Source organism: Larimichthys crocea, chromosome XXI (assembly GCF_000972845.2).
Source record: "Larimichthys crocea isolate SSNF chromosome XXI, L_crocea_2.0, whole genome shotgun sequence".
NCBI classification, from domain to species: domain Eukaryota; kingdom Metazoa; phylum Chordata; class Actinopteri; family Sciaenidae; genus Larimichthys; species Larimichthys crocea.
Genome location: NC_040031.1, coordinates 13,141,510 through 13,166,135, shown reverse-complemented (window position 1 = coordinate 13,166,135; position 24,626 = coordinate 13,141,510). Strand labels below are relative to the sequence as shown.

The window sequence follows — 24,626 nt, the reverse complement described above, 5'->3', positions numbered from 1 at the left end:
GACCAACAGGTGTTGTCGAAACCACCTAAGATACCCAAATGCTGGAGCCCATAAACAAAGTTTTATTACCCCCCCCCCTTTCCTGTCTGAATATTGTTATGCTATGTGAATGTCACTGCTGGCGGACTGACAGGAGAAGCAGAAGCAGAGACAGAAGTCTATTTTAGTGAGCTGTTCGCATTTGACACAGCCGCTATAAATTTGATTGATTATTCTCCATCATCCCTCAGAAAGTCGATTGCTCCCTCCCTCACACACTTCAGTTTTGAGGTACCACTCAAGGACCCGCTCAGCTTCAATAAGGTACAGAGCTGCTAATATTCTGGTACGTGGGATTTAGAGTCAATTTGTTGTGTCTGAATTTCTTGAATTAGGAGTAACTTGTCAGCATGCTATGAATTACTAACATGTTTAGAATCTGAAAAAATCTAATGCAGGTTAGTGTCTTATCTTCACGCTGTTGTTTCATTTGGATATTGTGTTAATATTAACAGCAAGACGAATGTTGTCATTTTACATGCCTGCGGATTATCAGGCTATTCACCTTTTTTGCCACCTATGCAGAGACTCTTGTCAGTTATGTTAACACATGCACTGACTCAGCACTCTGGAGCTTTGCAGATCACGCAAGTACTCTGAAAGCCACTGTGCTTAAATTATTTCTGAAAGATGTATCCTGCAGGGATGCATACATATGAAACCTTTTAGCTTATTTATTTAAATTTGTACATTTATCTAATTTCTCATGGGTTTCTTTTTAATTCCATGTGAATGAGGAGAAAGTCTAGTCTACTTACATCTACATAAAACTCAAGTTAATAAAAGCAAATTGTGAATTGTTCTGTACAAAACGCCAATCCAGCCTTAAATGGCACCAGAGGAACAACTGATTGAAGAGTAAATAACTTTGCGCATTCAGCTTTAATGTGCAAATGAATATTTGGAGTGAGTGAAATGCTTTGAGCAGGGAGGTTAAAAAGATCAATCTTCAGCACATTGCTGTTAAAGGTGAAGGAGAGGGTTAAAATATTTTAAAAGGTTCAAATTACAAGATCAGATTTTACCTTTATTTTTTTTTTACTTTTCCAGTTCCGGTGTGGGAATTTAAAACAATCATGACCGATGGGTGAGTTTAATTTCTTTTGGTTTTCATGTGTTCATTGACGATACCAAACTATAACGTAAAACTATGCATTAATACTCATTGTGTAGATATGCTGATACGTATTTTCTCCCTCTTTTTAATGCTCCAACAGACCTGTGAGTATCTACCTATCTTTAATATGTCCTTTTTTATCATTAATCTACCTGAGGTTATGTAAATGTGTGATGTGCTCCCAAATCTACTGTACATAGAGTTTAGACCCCAAGTCTTCAACAGGGAATCTGAGCCCCTTACAGGCTCGTTAGAGGCACTGCAGGGGGCCCACCAAGTTATTGGTGCCCCCCCCAAATTGTCAAAAATATGTCTGGCAATACACATTAACACAAATCCAACATATTATTAGATAAATTGCCCTACACCATTGTTTATAGACTACCCGTGAATCCTCATGCAATCATGTGAGGCCCAATTTAATATGAAACACAGTTTTATACTATATGAGTAGTAAATAACATTGAAGGTTGAGACTACAATAAATATTTTTCTGTGTAAATTCTAGAGAAAATCAAAGATCTCATCCTCACGAAAGCTGGGGTTGAAGGTGAGTTGCTATTCATGTATTTCTATTTCTATTTATTGTGATAGATTGGATTTTTATACAGTATATAACATGTTAGCCAGCATACAGCATGATGTGTGTTCAGTATTCTGTGTTAAATATTGCTTTATACAGATCATGGTCAAGTCGTATTGTATGAACTGATTAACAATAAAAATATATCCTGTTTCACATATTTATTTTGGACCTTTTCCTCAGATTCGGCTCTTGGCAGTCGCTGCTGAGATGCTGCAGGAGGAGACAGAGAGGAAGATGCAGGAGAGAGAAGCTGTTCTGGCAGAAAGAGTTCCTCCTCTAAAACTCTCTGGTCTGTCTTTGCAAGAGATGCTGGTACTTCATTTCATAACAACAACAAAAAAATCACTATTATCAAGTTCATGCTATATTCTAATACCACTAGAGGGTGTCTTTTACTTATTTTACAGGATCTTTGCAAAGACTTGCACCACAAGATTGACGTCGTAGATGAGGAGCGGTATGATATAAGCCTCAAGGTGTCCAAAAATGCCAAGGAGGTGAGCTGCTAAAGAAAATATGGAGATGTTTTTGGAATCAGTGCATCCAGTGTCTTTACTGCGAGGAACATGAGAGGCCTAAACATGAACAACCACTGCCTCCGTGTGGCAACACTGAGAATAACAAAACATCTAAACAGATAACCTGCTGCTCTTCTTCATGGATACAGTCTGTGGTTATAGTACCAAACACTGCCAGTTATTTGGGAACTCAACAGTTCATGATTGAGTAAGATGGGAGTAAAATTGCGATTTGGCTGAGTCCTATTAACTGACTTAAACCACGGCAGTAAATTATGGACTGGTAAGTTGTTTGGAGCCGATAATTACACTGATATAATGAAACACAAAACCTCAGATGACATTTATATTCAATATTATGATTAGAGTAATAATAAACTGGGCAATAATTGGCAATATATCAAATATGGAGTATGGAGCAATCCTGAGGTTCAGTGCCAGTAAAACTAGAATATTTTCCCCTAACCACAGATGTCTAAATATCTGTAAAAGTAGCGATTGGAAATAGTTTAGTGTTTTGAGAGTTTCTTTTACTTCTCTGTTACTTTGTACTGGTTGGCCCAGCCTTAAACAGCTGCTAACTTTAAAATAATTTGAGCATTTGAAGAAATAGTTTTACCTACAGTAAATAAGTAAGTTGAAGAAATTAGTCAACCTTAACTTTTTTTAAAATATCCATCTCCATGGTTAAGCTATTGGTAGATCTCAGAGTTCATGTTCAAGTGAACTGCCAAGGAAAGATGTAGCAATCTTGTGAGGTGCCCTCCACGTTGTGTTCATTATGTATAATCGAATGGTAGAGAATGGTACAACTTGTTCTATCGCATGTTTTTCCGGCCAGATTGAAGATATGAATCTGAAGATCACTGAGATCCAGAGTAAGTTCAAGAAACCAACCCTGAGGAGAGTGAAGATCTCAGCTGAAGCCATGCTGAGCGTTCTGCTTGGCTCCAGACACAAGGAGAACTTTGACTTCAAGGCCAACCTCAAAACGGTCAAGAAGGAAGAGGACAAGGTGAGCCTCTTTAGAAACCTTCAGAGAGCGGATAATTCTGGTCAAATGATCTAATTGTTTAATCGTGGCTGTATGTCTGTTTCCAACAGAAGGATGAGGTGACTGACTGGCGTAAGAACGTGGAGGCCATGTCTGGCATGGAGGGCAGGAAGAAGCTGTTTGATGCATCCGGCAACTAAAGAAACATTTACTTTTGTTATCTCCTTAACATTTGAATACACTATACTAACGTCAGTATTTTTGTACTAGTGTTGTAGTGACTGTTTGCAGTAGTTCTCTTCTGCAGCCTTATGATGGCAGCATAGCTCTTTCACAAGATGCTCAGACACTTGTGGACGTACAGTACAGTATAGTAGGTTGACTATGGAGTCCCTCATAAATTAACTTCTGCTTGTGTGCTATCTGCTGTTCTGGCCATTGATTTTCTCAGACTGGTAAAAACAAAATATATTGCCTAATAAAGATACAATGCTAAAAGTTAAGTAGCATGATTGCAGCCTCTGTTAGAGTTCAGTGGGAGTATGCTATCTTTGTATTTGGGTTATGTACCTGATACAAACATGAATCCAGCAATATTCTCTCAATAAAAAAACTAAAGTTCTGTCATTGTTTCCCTCAACTGTGTGATATAATAATCACTTTTGTAGATTGTTGATTGTATGTGGGATCAACTTTAAAATTTTAAACACATAACGTTGAATTAAAGTTCTTTCAGGCTTCACCGTCTCCTCTTTTAGCAAAGAGACAGAGGCACTAAGAAAGCATCACAGGTGGACAGTCTGTCTTTCACACCTCATGACTGAGAGAGAGCGAGAGAGACGCAGTGAAAAATGGTGAGGACAGAGGGGCTATTTTAGTGAGCCACTCACGTGAGCGCTGGAATCTATATATCTACCCTCTTTCTGTCCTTCTCGTCTCAGAAAAAGACGCCTGAGAGATTTGTCGCCTATTTTAAAGGTAAGGAGTTTTTATTTTGAAATATAACAGGAAGATAAGAAGAAGATTCTACTTTAAATTCAGTGTCTTCTACTATAATTCTTGTTACAGTTACTATAACTGAATCTAAATTTAAAATCTTCTTACATCTCAGTCAGGGGGGAGAGTTTTATTGTTTGAGGTTTGAGATTTTCAACAGAAGTCCCAGGAGAAGTTATATATAACATATCACACTGTGGATTTGATTCATGTGTTGTCTTCTTTGCAACCAATCCTTTGTCATTTTTTTGTGTCATTTCAGTTTAATGATGTAGCATTTACTTTATTTAAATAAAAGTTGTTAAAGATCTATATAAATAACATGAACTCTGGCCTTTTTTTGGTCCTGGTTGATTACTTGTCAGGTAATAAGAAAAAGGTTTGTTTTAGTCGTACAGTCATACAGTAAGTTGACCTTTGGACAATGTCATACATTTTTTGTGACCCCTGCTTTGTGACCTCATCATATGTAGGATTTCTCAGTCAGAAGTGATGACAACTGAATGTCAGCCTTGCTTAATTTAGCTTTTTTTCTGTTCAGAAGTGTATTCTTCAGTAAAAAAAAAACTGATAATTAGCTTCTTTCTTTTTCTCTTTGACAGATTTAACAAGAGGAGACACACAGAACTGCAGCCATGTCTGAAGCGTAAGTACTCATGTCTTATTTACTTTCATCACACCATGACTCACATTTATAATCATGAAATTCCAGAAATGTAACAAACTTCTCTTTCTCTTCTTAAATTATGGACACTGCTTTCCTAACCTTACAGGCCTTCGGTGAGTTATTTCTACTGTCAAAAAATAAATGTATTAAATATAATTTATTTATTTTAAGTTATTAATTTGTTGCATCATTGTGGGACCAAGAACTGCACTTTTGTTGAATTATGATTATGAAGATTAGCCTACGTGTTCTGCAGTCTAAATATAAATAAACGCCTGGACTATACATGAAATAAAATTGACTTGACTCATATAAACTATATACTAGATCTGTCTGAACTGTATATTTTGTAATTTTCTGTGTTTATTGAATCATAACATGACTAAGATGCAATAGCTGCATGTCAGTTAGTTGTATATGTGAAATGTTTTGCCAGAAATCTGACATATACACCGTCTTTTTTTCCAGAAACCAAAGCCAAAGATCTCTGCATCCCGTAGACTGTTCTTGAAGGTATTTTATGTGCAACTGTGTGCTAGTCTTGTATAGTGATGCTGTAAAAAATCCTGTTCATGAATTTACATTCTTTAAGTGCTGTAAACTATACATTGTCTGGCTGACTGAGATGTCATTTTTATATGTACCAGACCAAACTGCTAAAAAAGGCGATGACTATGCTGGACAACGAAAAACAAATCCGAAAAGACGAACGGGAGAGAACTCTCGCTGAAAGAGTCCCAGCACTTGAAATGTCAGGCCTGTCTTTGCAGGACCTACAGGTACATTTATCATTGAAGCATTTTAACACTCATTTTCAAGTCAGCATTAACTCACTTCTTCTTCATCCAAATGACCTTTTCCTACCTAATGTACCCCGAGCCGCAAGCAATTACTTTTATTTGCAGAGGTTTTGAGGTATCCGTCATTTTTTAAATTCAAATACAATCAAGGTGAACGTAACTGAGTTTGAGGTGCACAAAGAATTGAAAAAAAATGACATTTGCAAACCTCACCAGCAATGCCTCTTGCCAAGGACAATGTCTCATTTCGTCCAATGAAAACTATGTCTTGGATTAAGTCTGCGGCTCATACAAATTCTTCAATAAATGTTGCATGTGTTTATATAAATTGTACGTCTCTGTGCATTGTTCCAGACTGTATCAATATTTCCAGGTCAGTTACATTTAAACAAATTGGCAACTGGAGCTTAAATGAGTCTAACATGCTAAAGATTTCTGTCCACAGAATTTTTGCAAAGAGCTACACAAGAAAATTGATGTGGTGGACGAGGAGCGGTATGACATTAATGCTAAAGTGACAAAAAATGAAGGGGAGGTAAGTACATTTTACAAATGTACCGATACATGCATACTGTGTGTAACCAAGGTGCAACATTTTAAGGTAATGTGGGTGGTGGGTTTGTTATTTGTGTTGGAAAAAGATACAGGACCTGTCCCAGAAGATCTATGAGTTGAAGGGCAAGATGAAGAGACCGAACCTGAAGAGGGTGAGGGTGTCTGCTGATGCCATGCTGGGCGCTCTGCTGGGCGCTAAAGTCAAAGAGTCTGTGGACTTCAAGGCCAACCTCAAGACTGTGAAGAAGGAGGAGGAGAAGGTAAGTGCTGCTGGATCTAACTTCACTTTATAAGATGTTGTGGTGTCACTTTAGGACAGCCCACCCAGTATCTGTGCTGCTTTCATGGGACTCCTGGGTACATATATTAAACAAATGACAAACAATTAAAAACATAAAACAACAGTTGACCCATCTGCACTGTTTTCATAAGAAAGCTTAGACCTAGTAGGAGTAGCAGTCTGAGTTCAAGATATTCACAGGCTATTTGCATATACAGAAATGGGAATTGGCAGGTTAATTAAAGTATAAGACCTACTGATGTGAAACTTGAACTGAGAAGAATAAAAACACAGTGATACGATATCTGAGGCAGCCATGTGTACTGGGCTTATTTGTGGTGTTCAAAATAACTACGTGTACTTGTGTTTTAATCAGAATCATCTTTCCTCCACAGAAAGAGGAAGTGACCGACTGGCGTAAGAACGTGGACGCAATGTCTGGTATGGAGGGCAGGAAGAAGCTGTTTAATGCCGGGCAGTAGATTTCGTGGTGAATTTCTTTGTGAAGGTGTTTGCTGCTCTAAAACAGGTGGATCATGTGACCTGTTGTTCACTTTATATTGACAGTGAACATGAAGACCAGGTTAACAAGCAGAATCTGGCACAGTTCATGTTTGTGTAAATGGCAATAGTGAACATAATTCATGTCATACATATTGTTTTTTACATAATGTACGGTGTAATATGAAAAACATATGTACTCTTAGAGCACTGTATTTATTGTGTAGCTTTAGCATCTATTTGAATTCATGGACACAGCACCACTGCCGGCTGTCCTGCTCACCTGTACTTATGCTGTCATATGCAACAATAATTATAAGTCTGAGTTGGTGCAATTTATACAACATTTGCAAAGGTTGGAGTCCCATAATGTGAGCATCCTTGAAGATTAATGTAGCATTAAACTGAGAAGAAGCAGTGCTATGAATTGTGTATCAAATAATAAAATGTAAATGCAATTGCTCAGAGAAGAATGGTCCTTTGTGATTTTGACTTGTGTTGACATGTTATTGTCCCAACTTTTTAGGAAACAGGATTGTAAATCAGTATCATGTATATATATAATATTTAAGTGAGCGAGCGCATGTGAGTGAAATGGTGTTGAAGTTTAAACAATGAAACCTGACTTCGTAAAACATTCAAAACAACACTCCATTATGTTCCCCCAATTGTTTTCCACTTCCCACACTCCTGCATCATTTTTATATATATTTTTATACAAGCTTAACATAAACTGTCTCTTCCCTCTTCCCCGTAAACAAAAGACTCTTTCCATAATCATAAATCCTCTGAAAACTATGAGCCACAAAGTCCATACGACAAAAACATTAGACAGCAGACTGTACCTCTTCAGTATCCATGTGGTGATGAGCAGTCTCGAACGAGCCGGTTCAAAGAGCCGGCTCTTTTTTTTTTTTTTTTACATGACTAATGAGTGCTGGCTCCTGTCCAATAGTCAAAACAGCGCTAAATTTAGCAGAATTATTAAAAGTATAAAAGTCGTTTGGGAGCCGAAAGAGCCATAAAGTCCAAAACATCAACAGTTAGACAGCAGACTGTACCTCTTCAGTACATCCATGTGGTGATGTGTCAGTCGCGAACGAGCCGGCTCTTTTACGTGACTGATGGTCAAAACAGCGCTAAATTTGACTGAATCATTAAAGGCATAAGTGATAAAGTCGTTTGGGAGCCGAAAGATCCGACTCTTCTGGGCGAGCTGAGTCAAATGATCCGGCTCACTAAAAAGAACCTAACTTCCCATCAGTACATCCATGAAGTAACGGTCACACCCCTCCGCTGCTGGGTTACTACCACTCCTAATATGGGCATAACGTTCAACAAAGGAGCCGCCCACATGCGATATGCGGCATTCTGATTGGAGGAGCCGAACGTCAATCAACAGCGTCCACAGGAACGCTACTGTACATGGCCTGTCAACACTCACGACTGTACTAGCATACATCTACGCCGGATTTATAACCCCACACAGGGTAAGACGACATTTCACATTTTCTGTAATTATTTATGGGTTAGGTTGCCACATGTCTGTATTTTTTTTTTAAACGTTAGGCCTCTCTTTACCTCGGTGTGAGCGCTCATAACACACGCTGTACTGTTGTTTATTGACATGGCAACACGTCCATCCATCCTTTCATACATGCTGAAAAAGATAAGCAGCATCCAAAGCTGCTTTATAGCAGATAACTAACGTTATCAGGCTCTGAATGAGGCCACATACTCTTACTCTGCCTTTGGCCTGCCACTTTTTTAAGACAACCTCTAACCTTTTGCAAGCACTGCCTCCACCAAGTACCTGATCCCAGATCACACACACAGCCTTGTGACCAAGTGAAGCCAGAAGCTGGATATTTGACTTTGTGTTAACATTTTACACCTCTCTTATCACCAACTGCAGGTTTCTGCTGCTCGTGCTTCGGATGTCCAAGTACAAACTCTTCCTGCTGAGGCATGGCGAGGGGGCCTGGAACAAAGAGAACCGGTTCTGCAGCTGGGTCGACCAGAAGCTGAGCGAGGATGGGGTGAAGGAGGCCCAGGATTGTGGCAGGCTCCTGAAGGAGCAGGGCTACAAGTTCGATTTAGTGTTCACGTCCATACTCAGCCGCTCCATCCAGACGGCGTGGCTGGTGCTAGAGGCCATGGGTCAGGAGTGGGTGCCCGTGGTCAAGTCGTGGAGACTGAACGAGCGCCACTACGGTTCACTGATCGGCTTGAACCGAGCGGAGATGGCTCTGCAGCACGGGGAGGAAAAGGTGAAGCTGTGGAGAAGGAGCTACGACGTCACCCCACCTCCGATCGATGAATCCCACCCTTACTTCCTGGAAATCTACAATGACCGCAGGTACACCACTTGTGACGTGGCAAAGGAAAACCTGCCACGAGCAGAGAGCCTGAAGGAGGTGCTGGACAGGCTGCTGCCGTACTGGGACAGCACCGTGGTGCCAGAGATAAAGAATGGCAGGACTGTGCTCATTTCTGCTCATGGGAACAGCTGCAGGGCTTTGCTGAAACATCTGGAAGGTATGCCACAACATAAGCTATTATAAACAGTGCTCTCTCTCGCTCTCTGCTTTTGTGTAAAAGGATCTCATTCAGCTGAAATTCAGCTGCCGGACTCTAAAGGCTGCTGTTTCTAAATTCAACCTTCCATTTCATCAGAGTCTTTGAATCCGAAAGGCCATATCTCAGTTCCAGAAATGGAAGGTTGAACTTATGCAAAAAGGCCAGTGAGTTTATGTTACATTTGGCTGTGGCGATGAAGTCCACTCTGACCTTTCGACACACTCGTAAGCTTTGTAGGCTCCCCATGCCACAGGACACTCAGTAACTTTAGATATATTGGCTGTTACGTAATATTATGCAGCACAGGATATACACACACACACACACACGGGCTGGATATTCTCATACATTAAGCAACAGGAAAATGAAGTTTGTCTGGTGTTATCTTATCGTTGCTGTGCTTAATTCAACAGGTATATCAGATGTGGACATAGCCAGCGTGACTTTACCTACAGGGATACCTGTCCTACTTGAGCTGGATGAAAACCTGAAGCCCGTGAAGCCTCGACAACTCTTGGGTGACCAGGCGAAGATTCAGGCAGCTATCAAAAAGGTGGAGGATCAGGGAAAAGCCAAACAAACAGCAACTTGAATGCACTAAGCTGTCCGTAAGACTTAACGTAGCTCTGTTCTGGCTGCCTATGTGCACTTTTATTAGGTACAGTGAAAACTTGAAAAGACTCAAATAACCCATTAATTAACGCCAGTAACAATAACAACAATTGTTAATAAGATTCAAAGGATAGGTATAGGTCTCATATGTGTATGTGTCATAGTTGCCTGGATACAGAGTGTGTGTCACAGGTCTGACAGGTCCGACAGGGGGAAAGAGAAAGTTCAGAGATGTACTGTGAATGTTTCAGCACTGTGTTGAGTTGTGTTATGTGTAAGCATTGAGGAAGTGTGCGGTCTGTAGGCGATTTTTTTTTTTTTTTTTTTTTTTTTTAAGCTGCTCGTCCCTACTACTTCTGCCTGTATGCCCTAAAGTCGTTATTTATTTATTTACTTATAGTGAAGCTGTGAAATCTTGAAATACATCACCTCCAGAAAGAGAAAAAAAATATGCTTTTCTGTTACATTGATAAGCTTTATGAATATTCTCATGTGCCTTCAGTATTAACGTAGTGCTCAGCTACTTTTTTTTTTTAAAGCTTATTTTACGTAGATCATCAGTGAGGTCTTGCGGTGATTTTATTTAAGAATAAAAGCACTCCACGAACAAATCTTACCTCATATAAATAAATTGATAGCCCAGGCTGTTCATTCCAAGAATGGGGTAAGTGTGAGCCACAGAAATGCTGTAAATATGCAAAACCACTGAAATCCTTGACTGTCCCTGATGAGTCACTCGTACTTTTGAATGGCTGAGTAAGACAGCTGAGGTTGTTTTTCTATGAGGTTTGTACAGTATATTAACTCTGACATGAAATAGGTTGAGTTTAAAACACTGTGGCCAACAACCATGGTCATTTGGTATGAACTGGTTTGCACTTTTTAAATGCAACAGCTGTGAATGGTAAATACCATTATTTTTTGATGCATATAACAAAGTTTGATTCTAAAATACAAGCACTATTTTGGTTTGGGGGTTTTAAAGTCTAAATTATTATCATACATGTGCAATTTGATGTTGTTTAATGATGCAAGTGAAAATTGTTACAAGCCGCTCTTGAGTCTGCATATTATGTCTCTTAGTAGCACTTATTTTACTTCTTTGTAATGTTACTACTGTGTGTGGCTCGGGCTACTTTATTGTACTGTACTCCAACCGGCCACTTCATTAGGTACACCTGAACAATCCATGGTGATCAAATACGATGACACGCGGCCATAAATTCAACTTTTAGGAAGTTGATATATAACATAAAGTTTATAATAACATTATAAACTTTGCAAAAGTTGAATTGATGTCAGAGTTGTCGGATTGGATCACACTGGATTGTTCAAGTGAAATGGCCGGTCGGTGTATGTCGTGATGTGTCTCTTGTTTGATGTGCAGCACTGTGCAGTATTTCTGTCACTGCTATTTTGTACACTGGTTTGTAAGTTTAGTTAAGAACATGCATCTGTGGATAGAAGAGTAGAAAACACTGGTATGTTTGTCATTTTCTGCAAGATGATTGAATGTCTTCCCTGCTGTTCACACCTTACCCTGTGAGAGTCTGCATGATTAAAATAAAAGGGACTTTTCTTTGTCACTTTTAAGCTTCTTTTTTATGAGATAGTTCCTCATTTCACAACACAAAGGCATGTCAGATGTCGCACTTACATAGAGTTAGTCGTAAATTTTGCAATGAAGCAATAGAAACAAATTAGAAAACAAACAACAGTACAGTTTGGGGAAGTACAGATATGTCTGTAATTTGGATTCTTGGTTGCCTTTAGCCCGCTGGGAACAATAAACAACTGAGTCAGTTTGGCTACCACAGATGGTTCCAGAGGAGTGGCTCTTCATTTCTCAACTATTTCTGTAATTAGGCCAAACCAGTGGGGCTGAACCAGGGAGAAACCCTCTAATTGGATGGAAACGCTCTTAACTGGACACAATGATTAACGTGATTCTTTTTTCCCAGCGATGTGGCAGCGGTGATACAGACATTATAACATAGGGACCACACAGTTCGCATGAGAGACAACACATTTTGTATTGCGGAACTGCATCATCCAGGTGTGTCAGAACTACACCTGTGATACCAAACCTGTGTTCACACCAAGCGGCAACCTTCGATGCTGTGAAGTGAAGCCAATGTGGGAGTGCCAAAAACTGCAGCTCCTCAATCGGCCACTTGAGGCTGGATACAGAGCAAGTCAATCTCCATAAGCCCCCATGTTAAAATGTCTAATTTCACAGAAGAAATAAACATGTTTACAGCCTGGTACAAAAAACTGTTTTGGTCTCTGCAGCTAATTTCCTTGTTGTTGTGGAGAAATTGCTCAAAGTCGATGGTCAATGTTGAGGTCAGGAAGGAAGAAAGTGTTCAGAAGCCTCTGATGTCTTATGCTGTATTTTTTATTGACGCTTGGCCAAGGAGAATTAAAGACACTCTCAAAGTTCATCTTGGGTGCATGAGTCGGTCTCACATTCTGCCCAACTGATCCTGGTGGATCGACTTTAAACCCAAAGATAACACCACAAATACTATAGGCCCAGAGTTAGTCAAAGAGAATGTTTGTGTTATTGTCAGCATATTCTAGTCTGGAGACACAGATGTCTGTTTACGCAGATTGGACCGTCAACGGCAAGCTATCTATTATGTCTAGGAAGGCAGCAATAGGTCTCTTCGACCCTGGCCACCACAATGTTGAGATTAGCACCTACTGTTCTCAACCAAAGCCAAACAACTAATACTGCCGAGGACCACAAGGCCCACACGTGACCTTGTGTTTAAATGCCTTGTTAGATCACCTAGGCGTCGTTCGACCCGCCTCAGTTCTGCTGATGAGCCGCGTTCCTGCTGATTTTTTAGATCAGACAGGACGTGGAAGAGGCAGGACTGCCAACATGGTGGCATGCAAGAGCTTCAAAACATCTTTTTAGAAACTTATACATGACATTACACATACAAGGTCCATTCTTTATACTGTCAGTGACTCACCAGCAAGGGAATGAGTGTAAAAAGATCAAATAGACTTTAATGATCCCACACAAGAGAAATGAATAAATCTATTTATTCATACAGTGATTTGAGGCTCACAATTTTCTGTACATGCATCAGATGAGATGATCAAATTAATTAGTGTTAATTAATCTCAGAACTATTGAACTGTGTATAAACTAGATGAATCACAAACATCAGTCCTGTGTGAACACCAGTGAGTTGCAGCCTGAGCAGGCGGGGCTGTACACTGCATGCTGGGCTTATAAACCTCTGGTCGCTCTCGCTCTGCTGATTTCCAGCAGGAACGGTCACTTTGGTCTGTCTGCCTGGTAAGTCTGATGATGATGATGTGTGATGCTGTCTTATAATGAAATCTGTTTTACTCGACTGAATTAGACATTTGTAACAATCTCGAGCAGATAATTAGCAGCACTAATGACTGCTGTGTCATCATTTGATGTCAGGACAAAGTAGGTGTGTGGCTCCTCAACAAAACTTAACCAGCTGCTTCAGATTAAGAAGAGATGCTCTAAATTCAAAAACTTGCTTGTTAAATTATGTTACATATTACAGATACTGCATTTATCTGCTCCTCCTCGGAAAATATGTGTCTCAGAGTAGATCTATGCCTTTGAAATGTTTATATATTTACGTACAGTACCTATCATGAATCTCCTTTAAGGGCAGATATCCTCAGGCAAAGTTACAGCAGGACAAGATGAAAGAAATCTGCAAATACTGACAGAAGCAATACTTTTCTTATCATAGTTGTATATTTTATCCAGAATACTCCCCCATAGGGCAAATTTGATTGTACTTTGATTGCAATGTTTAGATTTAATGCAATAAAAAGTCAATAAGCAACAATTCATTTCAGTAGTTAACTCCTCAAGAGATTCTTGTAAAGCTGAAAATATAACGCTTGTATAATTGAGTATATTTCTGCAGGGGGGATCTGAATTGAAAGGTGCTGCGTCCAAGTTGCATACAATAAATAGTATTAAGAAGACAGGACATGAAGTGGCAAATCTCTTATTCATCTTTCTTGAAGTAATTGTGAGCTGCACATGCATTTTGTCGTTGTACACTTCCACAAATCAGTGTCTTCAAGCTCCCAGGTTTCTCTTGCAGCTTAGCAACTTGCATGTGTTCTGTGTCCAGCACAGCAGTGAATGCATAATTTGACTTTCAGTTGCTCGTACGCTGAGCAGACGCCTAGCTGTGGAAAAGCTGTTTGCCGTTGTTGACATGCCAAGTCGGACTCCTATTCCTTAGATGGTATTGAAGATAAAGCGCATGGATTGGAGTGTGTGAGTTTATGAGCATGGACTCATCTCGCTTTGGAGAGTTGGATATGTGTGTTTGGGTTTCACGAGCATCCCCTCCGCTGTTTGTTTACTGAAATAATTTCACGTCATGAGAGTGAAACAGCTGCATATGTACGGTCACATGTTTGTGCACACCTTCCACCATAGATGCTGAACACACAGCTTTACCTCAATACAAAAAAAGAGTTCACAGAGTTGTATTTAATCACATATTTAGCTGTAGATGGATGTTCCCTATGACCCAAACACCAACTGTGTATATAAGAATGGACGGTGTAGGCGTCTGGTTTCTGAAGCGCTGTTATTGCATGTCAGCAGAAATTTGACTAATTAGCCAGTCTGGTATTAAACAGTACCATCATGACTTGGTTGCTGTGGTCTTCATAGGCTTTAGGCACTGACATTATACCACATATTTTTGACTTCAAAACAGCGCTTTAGAAACCTACGGGTGATGTCACTCATGCTCTGTCCATTTTTTATACTGTCATTGCCTCCACCTCACTGCTGAATTGGTAAATTAGCTACAGAGACCAAAACAGTTTTTTGTACCAAGCTGTAAACATGTTTATTTCTGCTGTGAAGTTGAACATTTTAACATGGACGCTTATGGAGACTGACTCACTTCTGTAGCCAGCCCCATGTGGCCGTTGGAGGAACTGCAGTTTTGGGCACTTCCGCATTGGCTTTACTTCAGAGCCAAGGAGTTTGCCCGCTTGGATACGAGCCATCTTGTGAACACGAGCACGGTCGACATTTTTAAATGGTTCAGATTTGCCAGATGAGAAAACGAATACAGCGAGGACTCAGCTGCTAATGTTCTCCGAGCACAAACGGGTCTTTGTAGCTTAAAAACATTGTGATTACACACAGGAGGAGGCTCTCTGGTTGTGCAGGTGGGACACTCTAAATAGAGGAAATGGTTTTCCACATGAGCAAATTACAGGAGGGCCAGAGGTGAGCGCTAGTGGCTCTGACATTAACGGAGTCATTCATGAGCAATCAGTGTGCCATCAGGCCTACTTAGATTTAAGGATAAATAACATAAATACTAGAGTTATTTTCAAGTACAATTGTCCCTGAATAATGTAAAATCCACTTCTATCAGCCATAGTTAGTTTACTTTTATTGACAGAAACAATGACAATAAGCTTTCTAGACATACTTCCTACCTCCCAGAAGGCGTATTCTTCCAATCACAATGGAAATAAGTTATTCTTGGATAGCAGCAGGTATTTCCTACAATAAACTATGCTCACTGTCCATGGCCCTTGCACCTTGCCAAGCTGGGACACTACAACTAACACTGCCTGTGTGCTTCCTTAAAAGGAGGCCAAGTACACCATCTCGGCTGATGGGATGCAGAGCAGGGAGTGCACGTAGCTGCATCTATTTCCAATGAATGCCCAGCCGAGGAGGAAACTTTAACTCAGCTTTGAATTCTTGGGTTGGCCAGATATTTCATTACACGTTCAACGATCATTCTAAGTTGCTGTCATGCACAAGCAAGTACAACTTTTACTTCTTTAAGGCTCACCTGTCAGTCGATGATGGACTCCTCGTGTCCTTTTAAAGCTGAGCTAGAGAGCACTCAGCTGAAGATGCTTACAGATCTCCACTTTACCACTCAATGGTTATCGTCCACAAGACAACACACTCCCTTTTTCAAGCAAACTGTACACAAACATTTTAACAGGCAGCGGAAAAGGTCACCACTACAGTATGTTGTGACTTGTAAACTTGAGTGGAATTTGTATCCTGGTCATACGTGACCATGTTTGGTCAAGTGGAGTAAGCAGCTGCGGCGTCTTTGATTGATTGCAAACGCCTCTCAGGCAACTGTTTATTCTATAAGCGCGTTGAAGCACTTTCCTTATCGTTTAACAAGAACCTCGTCTGATTTTAGGCGGTGGAGTTACACACGTATATATATTATGTATATATATTTAGCTGATGCTGTTATTTCAGTGTAACTTACAATGATGATGAAATAAATACTCATGATACTCTCACAGTTTATAACATGCACAGCTGTGCAGGTAAACCAGCTTAAGACATCCAGTAAATGGAAATGATTAAATTTCCTACAACTCCATAAGAATAAAAGTAAAAAAGGGAAAAATACAGTTATATATAGGTTATATATTTATACCTATAATATTAGCACAACACAGGCAGGTAGCCTCAGGCATCTAGTAGCTGGATAGGATAGCTTGGTAAGCAGTAAACTGACTACCTAAAAAACGTCAGTGCCAGCTTATCACAGTTTATTTCCCGGTGTCCCTTTTTGTAGTTAGACCTGATTACAAGGGGAAAACAGCTGTACAGTTTCTAACATCCAGCTGCCTGCATGTCTCTCCTGGTTGAAGTGCTATGTGAGGTCTACTTCAACTTGCCAAACCAAATGTAAATCATGCATTAAAAAACAGCCTTTAATAGAACATAATGCTTTCCTCTGCCCCCTTTTGATGTCTGATTAACACATTGGCAAACATTCTGTAAAGACACTGGTCATCCAGCCAGACAATATACAAATAGCACATGGTGTGTACATAAGGCTGGGATGAATAAGTAGGACCATGCAACTGATGCAATTATGGAGCTTTTAGTGGATGGCCTTTAACTTTTGTTTTAGATACTAAGCGCTAATGTCTTATAAGGCTTATAAATCCTCAAAGGACTCAAATGTGGGTTTCAACTTCTTTTGATGGGCAATGCCGGCATTGGACTTCCAACTGCAACGTTTTATAACTGTATCCATGAATCACATTTAATAACTTCAGTCAGTATATTTTATGAGTCCACTGCTCCAATATTTGTCACTGAGGTATGAACTGAACTATTTATTCTTTCACATCACTCATCACTCACTCACATCATGTAGTTTTTCACCTAAATATGCCAGAAATCTGCGTGCTTTCAGTAGACTCCCTTAAACCTGTTGGAAGCCTTTTTTTTTACCTTCTACTTTGCAGCTGGGGTCAGTATTTCTCCTGAATGTTATCCCAGTCTAATCTAGACGTAAAACAACTGCAGACTTGACTCTGAAAGGTTTGTAGATAAAATACACACAGAGCAAGTTGAATGTCAGGTTTCAAAAATATGTTCTACCAGCTGCAGCTGATGTTTGAATATGTAAAAAAAAGGGTATTTCCACTGGCTCCGAATACTCTGTCTACATTTTGTAGCTCATATTGTAGTTAAATCTCTCATAAGTAGGTTTATATGTGTTTTTATCTTCTTCTGCATGTATACATTTTAACTAAGGATAGCAACATGTCCTGGTAGAGGTGAAATAGAGAGTTCTGTAACATAACAGCTGTTTTAGAGTCATCCATGTCCATTGAAGGAATAATTCAACATTATGGAACATAAATAAGGATCAGGTCTGTGCTACCTTTGGAGCTAGAGCTATCATTAGCTCAAACATTGGAAGTGGAAACTGTCTTTAACTGAATAGCTGCCAGGCAAAGATGCAGCTATCAGAAAGCCAGATTTGCTTCCTTGTGAGAACTGATTTATTGCAGCATCTATATGAATGAGCAGGTAAGGTGAGTGCTATGGCCACTGGTAAGCCAATGATGAGTTTCCATCCGTGCGAAGGTAAAGAGAACGAGGTGCCGCACCAGCTTTTGATCCTATCAGCAGGCCACAAAAGGGAGAGCTTGCCCAGATGAGACAAACCAGTTACAGATGTATGAGTTTGTCCTGGGTATCCGTCATGTGGGAACAATTTGTGAACCTGATTCCGCCTCATGACAGAAAGACTAACAGCCCTGTAACAAGTCCACATGAGGAGATCACAACAATGTCTTCCTTCTAAACTAAGAGTCTTGGATTATTTCAGCATTATAGCAGGCCAACAACACACCTCTAATCCATACAAATCACCTGTCAGGTGACTGATGGGACAGCTGTTCTGAGGAACTCTCAACTTAAGTAAGCATCTGTGCTCTCACTGTGTGCATCCACATTCGTGAACAAAGTAGGGGGGGTGGACATGCATCCACCTCAAGCTGCCAGAGTGGTGAGTTTGGTGCTGGATCTGGGCCAATCCAAACAGGATCTGGATCACAACTCTTGACATGTCAGTGAGCTGCTAGTCTGCAGGTCAGTCAGCTCCATAGAGTCCATAATGCTCCAGCTCCTGGCTTAGAAACAGACCAGCCTTTGTCATCCTCCCGACCATAATTGGTCCCATATAAGAACACTTGTGAGGGAGTGATGGATAACAGTTTGTCTCGTGTTTGACAGTGAGAAAAATTATCTCTGGAGCTGGAAAGTAGAACCTTTAATTTGAGATGTATTGATGTGTATCTCACATCTCAATGACGTAATGGCGTCACTAAATTAACTGCTGTGTTGATCATGATGTCTTCTGGACACAAGGTGCCCTTGACATGATAGTTGATTGATGTTGGCTCACATACTGTACAGGAGACCAGAGACCACATAGCTGAAATACCTCCTATACCATCGCTGTGAGGGACACTTTGTGTAATGATGAGCGATGTGAAGGATGTTGGGAGGAGGGTTGAGGGCAGTTTTGGACACCTGCATCTGGTGGTAATCCTGCAAATATGAGCTGAAGTTGAATGAACACATGACTTGCACCTGTAGAATACCTAATATTGAAAATGTACTTCTAGACTTCTGTAGTGAAAACTGTTTCCAAAGCTGCAATGATGAGTTTCAGTCTCTACAGTAGACAACAAAGTTGTCGGTTCTTGACAGAAGTTGTAACATACTGTACAGGTTGTACAAAATAACATACACTGCCTATTTTTATGTCTTAATACTTCAAATTCATTCATTCATTCATTAATACACTGACAGCTACCATGCAAGATGCCTTACTCATCCGTTTGGGAGCTAATCATTCACACGCCAATGGTGCAGCCTTTGGGAACCACCAATCATCTGATTAGAGGACGACACGCTCTACGTCCTGAGCCAAACCCATCAGTGTTTAGCAAATCTTAATTAATTCCAAAGAAGTCCACAATTATTCTTGTAGCTATGTGGGGGATGCTTACAATGACAATGCTAACAAAGTACAGCTGAGGCTTGATGTAAATGTAATTTGTTTGCAGCTATTTGACAGTTTACTGGACAATTAATATTTGATTTGATGGTGCTAGATGAATTTTTTCACTTCAACTTCAGGGCGAGGTGGTTCCTGAAAGTTCACACCAGTACATCCAATAGTTCATAGCAGTATCCAGACAGGAGCTTCTTTTTAATGCTATCCTGTTGACCTCTTTTATTTCACTAAACCTGGACCTGGATTTTTATCAGCTGCTTCCTGCTTCACTTTGAAAATGATTAACAAAAATTGTGGGGTGATGGGGATTTTCTGAAGTGGGGGCATGCCAGGAAAAGTTTGGGAACAACTGCTCTAGAGGAAAAAGTCAAGGGATCATCAAATATGTTTATTGTCTGGAACCATTGATTGAAGATTGAGAATTTCACAGTGAAAACTTAAAAAGCCAGGTGGATCACCAACATTATTATTTATCATCTGGGCAACATGAATATCTGTAACAAATTTCCCAACAATTAATCCAATAGTTGTTGGGATAAATCACTCTGGATGGATCAACTGTTCAGAGCTACGCCACCAGAGAGGCGAAAAAATTCACTTAGTCCATGCTCTTGTTTTTTATTTTTCAAGCTCTTCCTCCCTGATCTCTACAGATCATAATGTTTTATACATTAGCAACAACCAGCTCTCCAAACCTCCACAAATGTTCTGTCCAAAATACAGGTTTTGATAATTCATGTTCCAGGGAAGTGATGTGTGAAGGATTGTCGTTCTTTTCCAGGAAAGCTCTCGACTGTCTTGTTATTGGTGAAGTGGATGTTTTAGAAAAAGGCCTTTTTTTTGACCCACTCTGTTTGTAAGCCTTTGTGACTGTATATGGTGACTGTTGGTGGGCTCCTCTTCAGATCTGAAGATATAGAGTCCTAAATAAAGGGATGATACTGAAGTGGCCCTCTTTATCACAATGTTACATGACCTCAAATATATTTAAGTGTGCTACGATAAGAGAAGATGCATGATAAGAGAGAGAGAGAGAATAAAGTGTTGTTGATTTGACACTATGAGCTCACTTTATCTCAGTTCCCACTATTCTTTTGGTATGTTGTTACAGAAGACGATTGATGCACGGTTTCAGGCCAGAAAAATTTCCCACATATCATTTTCTTTCAGCATGTCCTCAAATGTCAAACAAATTAATGTGTGTGTAAGTGTGTGTGTGTGTTTGTGTTGGAGATGTCAGGGCATGCCAGATATTGTAACAGATGTTTCTGTCCTAGTACTTAGATGGATGTAATTGGTTTCTTTCACCACTGTCTTAAGATTCATTTTCACTTTCTTAAGTGAGCCATGAAGAGGAAATATCAAAGTTGGACTAAAAGCTGAGCTAACATTTGCTGACTCAGGCTGACCAAACATTTATTTAGTGTTGTCCTTCTGCTGTAATTGCCACAGGGGGTCCTAAAAAACTATTTTCCAGTCTGTTGGATGCCTTGTTATGTCTCATGTGAAAATGTGAGCTTAGTCAGCCAATCTTCATTCAGTGCATAGATGTAGCAGTTCTGCTCTAAGCTGGTTTTTCCATTTGTCACAGTTATAACAAACCCCATACTCATCAAATTCAAATTCAAAACAGCTTTATTAATCCCACTGAGGCTAATTTGTTTGGCGCAGCTTTACATAAAACATTCTGTGATCAATATCTGATCTAAAATAATAAGTTATTATTTAAATCTTGCTGCAAAAAATACAAAATCTTTGTCCTACAATTAAAATTTGACTTTAAATTTCAACTTTAACACATCGACAGACAAGCTTCTCAGTCATCCAGTTGATTCCAATCTGGAACAACTGGACTTGTTTGTAAATCGATGAAGACATTTCACTGCTCATCCAAGAAGCCTCTACAAGTTCCTTTGCTGGTGGTATATAGCCTAGGTAGGATTGTTTCCACTATAACCAAGTCTAGTTCCCCCAGATGTAACCGTTCTTGAAGAAGCTTTCTATTTGTAATAATTCGGGAGAGTACATACAAAGTAAGAGGGAGTTCGCTGGATATTTTATTTCTTTAGAAACGTGGAAAAACAACTTTCTGTCATTTGTCTCACTGAGCACCAACTAAAAAGAAAAGTTTTGTACTCGCTGATGTTACAAGAGTTTGTGTTTGACGGACATCCTACATTTTCACACAGTCTAAAACAGATATCTCGTCATAAACTGTCATCACGTTGGATGATTTCACAGGAAAATATTTTATTTAAAAAAAAGAAGTACTTTATGTACTGAGCCAATGTGTCTGGAACTGCTGGTTCGTTGCTTTATTTTTCCTTCCTCCTCTGAATGCGACCGACTTGCTGACACGCTGCAGTTTCACACTGTCAAAAGTATCTGTTGGCTGGAGGTACTGGCAAAATTTTTCTTAAAGACTTAAACAAGGTGGTCATGAGATGTTTGATGGTGTATTGTGCAGCTGGTTAAGTGTTTAATGTAAGAAGAAATAACATTTGATAAAGTGTTTTTATTGGCAGTGGTTTGAAATTGTCTCTCCAGGTTGAAGGTGTTAACACGGTGCAACTCAAATTGTTTTAAAGGCCATACACAAATTAGGTAATTTCTGCAATGAACATTACCTTCACACCTCATCATGTCTGATGTCAGAGGGATGTTTCAGTAGATCTGCAATGAACAAAAGTAGACACAATTTGAACATACACTTAAGACTCAAAATAATAAACCAGAGGCAAAAAATACTTTCTACTTTCTTCTTGTGGCAGATTTTTCAATGGAGATGTAGCTTTGACATAATTTTCCTAAAAGCCAGAGGATGTGCAGTGTCTCAGGAGTGTTTTGTTCTCGTACTAGTATAGTTTGATTAAGTATTTTATTTATCAGACTGTAGTTTATGGCAAAGCAGAAGCTCAGTTCATAGGGACTTGGCTTGGGAAGAGTAGTTTGGAGTGTGGAATGGTAGCTGGAGAGGTGCCGGTTTACCTCCTGGACACTGCCGAGGTGTTGAGCAATATATCGAATCCCTAACTGCCCCCAGGACACCGCTACATGACTGCCCATCATCTATGAGTGAAAAAGAATTTAAGGGACCAATAAATATAGTCTCAAGTTCAACCAGACTCTTTGTAGATTATTATTTTCCGTGTCTTTCAGGCTGCATCTCTTTAGAGTTTTGAGTGTAAAACACAGAACAAACTTCAGTGTTCATCATCAGTGTTACAGTAGAGTTCAGAGCATCAGTCTGCTCTAGATCAATATGAACCCTGCTTACTAAAATCTTGACAGATATGACTTAAAATTCTTCAGTGGTAGAGATGCACCCTCAAAGACACACAAAATTTGAGACAACAGGAATATATGTCTTATCAGAAAAAGATAGATGATGGGTTACTTAAATGGTTTATCAGCTGATTTAAGATCGATTAGGACAAACTTCAGGGTGGCCTATGAGGGAACAGTTAAACAGAGCAGGATGTTGCACCTTCAGAGGAGTCCATTCATTCAGAAAGGTATGCTGAATAAATTAAAAACAGACACATTTAAAAAAAAAAAAAGAAAAGAAAGAGCTACAGCACAGAAAACAGGATAACCAAGGCAAACCAAGGGAAAGCGTTTGAGAGTTTGAACTCAGAGATCAGGGAGGGGAAAGCGAGAAACAGGGAGAGAGCAGGAGTCAGGTTGAGGAGGAGGAGGGAGGCTGAGAGAGAAAGAGAGAGGAGCAGAGAGGCAGGCTTTGCCTTTTCTGGTAGTTAAAGTCTCTGTAAGAACAAGCAGGAATTCTTTGTGCTGCAAGAAGGGCTGAGATATAAACCAGACTGTAGAAGTTGATGTATGAAGAGAGGGCAGAGACTGCTGTTCATGGACTAAACTTCAGCTACTGCTAAGGTAAACCAACAGGATCTTTCTGTTTCTATCCATGACATGAAGCTGTTTTGGGTGGTCCACTATAGCTCATTTATAAAATTACTGATTCTTTTATAAAATGTTTGTTGTGAGGGTCTGTTAAAACCTGATGATTGTTTTAGGATCCCACTGTACTATAAAAAATGTTCCATGCACTGCAGCATATTGATGGATTTTCCAAGCATTTGTTTCTCTGTTTAAAACATTGTTGATCAAGCTGCTGACTAATTGGACTGATTTCAACACACACACAATCTGACATCACAACTGTGTGTCTTCCAGTGAGAAAGTGAGGAGAAACTTTGGGGCATCATGGATGATGAGTTTGACCGTCGCATGGAGCTGAGGAGGCAGAGGAGAGAGCAGATGCGCCTGGATGCTGACAAGTGAGTAAGAATATGCAAGAATATGTGCAAAAAAAACCACACACACACACAGGCACACTTTTGCAGACATGCACACTAAATTTAGTAGGGAAACAGTGAAATGCTATAAAAGGTCATCCTACACCACACCATTAAAGCCTCATTTGTTATCAGTGCTTGGCTCTCTGACTCACAAAACAAACCTGATACGTTTTCAGTTTCACTAAACCATATTTGATCGCTTTCATAAACTGTTATGAACAGTTGTTGCCAGATTTCTTAGACATTAGCTGCTCACACGTAGGTCCCGGTTTTCTGTTTTTAACCCCATGCAGCCAGGACAAACGTTACCGCCACTGCAGAGATCTTTAATCTTTTTTCATTGTCTTTTAATGACGCATTAGTCTTGGAGACAGATGCTCAGTGATGAAGGCTTACTGTGTGTATTTGTGTCTGTCTTGGGGTTTGTGTGTTGTTTGCATGAGAGAGTGGTGTGCAGAGTAGAGAAGACAGCACTTGGATGGTGCTCAGGCGATGACGGCTTAATGATCTCCACTGCCTTTTTCGCTCATTAGGGAGTCAGTCGACTGTGCTGCTGTTTGGATTTGTCTCTCGCTCTCTGTCGTCTCCCTCCCTCCCTCCCTCCCTTGCTCTTTGTGCTCAGATAAATGTTACAATGCTGTTAAAGAGGTTTTGCTGACGTTCTTAAAATGTTCATTCAACTTGCACGTTTGACTCTTTAGACTGT

At 39.9% G+C, this 24,626-nt stretch overlaps 4 protein-coding genes across 13 annotated transcripts in view; all 4 read left to right on the top strand.

Moving 5' to 3' along the window:
- The first annotated feature begins 208 nt into the window (after positions 1–208).
- LOC104940660 (troponin I, slow skeletal muscle) lies at positions 209–3,876 on the top strand. Of its 2 annotated transcripts, none has more exons than XM_027273034.1 (8): positions 209–303; positions 1,090–1,126; positions 1,257–1,260; positions 1,665–1,706; positions 1,923–2,054; positions 2,150–2,239; positions 3,102–3,275; positions 3,365–3,876. In XM_027273034.1, the coding sequence occupies exons 2-8, from the start codon at positions 1,116–1,118 to the stop codon at positions 3,452–3,454; spliced, it is 543 nt and encodes a 180-aa protein (XP_027128835.1). In that variant the 5' UTR covers positions 209–303; positions 1,090–1,115; the 3' UTR covers positions 3,455–3,876. The 2 variants fall into 2 exon arrangements, with proteins under 2 accessions (XP_027128835.1, XP_027128834.1); XM_027273033.1 differs by having other exon boundaries at positions 219–325.
- LOC104940661 (troponin I, slow skeletal muscle-like) lies at positions 1,028–7,515 on the top strand. Of its 2 annotated transcripts, none has more exons than XM_027273032.1 (8): positions 1,028–1,038; positions 4,853–4,896; positions 5,024–5,030; positions 5,386–5,430; positions 5,565–5,696; positions 6,163–6,252; positions 6,359–6,532; positions 6,948–7,515. In XM_027273032.1, the coding sequence occupies exons 2-8, from the start codon at positions 4,886–4,888 to the stop codon at positions 7,032–7,034; spliced, it is 546 nt and encodes a 181-aa protein (XP_027128833.1). In that variant the 5' UTR covers positions 1,028–1,038; positions 4,853–4,885; the 3' UTR covers positions 7,035–7,515. The 2 variants fall into 2 exon arrangements, with proteins under 2 accessions (XP_027128833.1, XP_010755616.1); XM_010757314.3 differs by lacking the exon at positions 1,028–1,038 and adding an exon at positions 3,983–4,232.
- Positions 7,516–8,414: 899 nt separating this feature from the next.
- On the top strand, positions 8,415–11,831 carry bpgm (2,3-bisphosphoglycerate mutase). Its single transcript, XM_010757315.3, has 3 exons — positions 8,415–8,543; positions 8,969–9,591; positions 10,047–11,831. The coding sequence occupies exons 2-3, from the start codon at positions 8,991–8,993 to the stop codon at positions 10,223–10,225; spliced, it is 780 nt and encodes a 259-aa protein (XP_010755617.2). The 5' UTR covers positions 8,415–8,543; positions 8,969–8,990; the 3' UTR covers positions 10,226–11,831.
- A 1,658-nt stretch (positions 11,832–13,489) lies between these two features.
- Positions 13,490–24,626, top strand: part of cald1b (caldesmon 1b) — a 27,881-nt gene continuing 16,744 nt past the window's right edge. For 5 of the 8 annotated variants that reach the window (XR_003461326.1, XR_003461325.1, XM_027272630.1 and 2 more), the window contains exons 1-2: positions 23,279–23,495; positions 23,796–23,899. Coding sequence is in view for 6 of the 8 variants with exons in the window: in XM_027272630.1 (XP_027128431.1) it covers positions 23,826–23,899 (74 nt within the window). In the remaining 2 variants the exon portion in view is untranslated. Of the gene's footprint in view, positions 13,562–23,278; positions 23,496–23,795; positions 23,900–24,626 lie in introns of those variants that run through there. The other 3 variants (XM_027272633.1, XM_019268068.2, XM_027272629.1) reach the window with 2 other exon arrangements.

Coding starts and splice junctions, on each gene's coding strand:
- LOC104940660 (XM_027273034.1), top strand. Junction 2,240..3,101: donor TGTCCAAAAATGCCAAGGAG/GTGAGCTGCTAA, acceptor TTTTCCGGCCAG/ATTGAAGATATGAATCTGAA. Junction 3,276..3,364: donor TCAAGAAGGAAGAGGACAAG/GTGAGCCTCTTT, acceptor TGTTTCCAACAG/AAGGATGAGGTGACTGACTG.
- LOC104940661 (XM_027273032.1), top strand. Junction 5,697..6,162: donor TGTCTTTGCAGGACCTACAG/GTACATTTATCA, acceptor TTCTGTCCACAG/AATTTTTGCAAAGAGCTACA. Junction 6,253..6,358: donor TGACAAAAAATGAAGGGGAG/GTAAGTACATTT, acceptor TGTTGGAAAAAG/ATACAGGACCTGTCCCAGAA.
- bpgm (XM_010757315.3), top strand. CDS start 8,991: ATGTCCAAGTACAAACTCTTCCTGCTGAGGCATGGCGAGGGGGCCTGG. Junction 9,592..10,046: donor TTTGCTGAAACATCTGGAAG/GTATGCCACAAC, acceptor TTAATTCAACAG/GTATATCAGATGTGGACATA.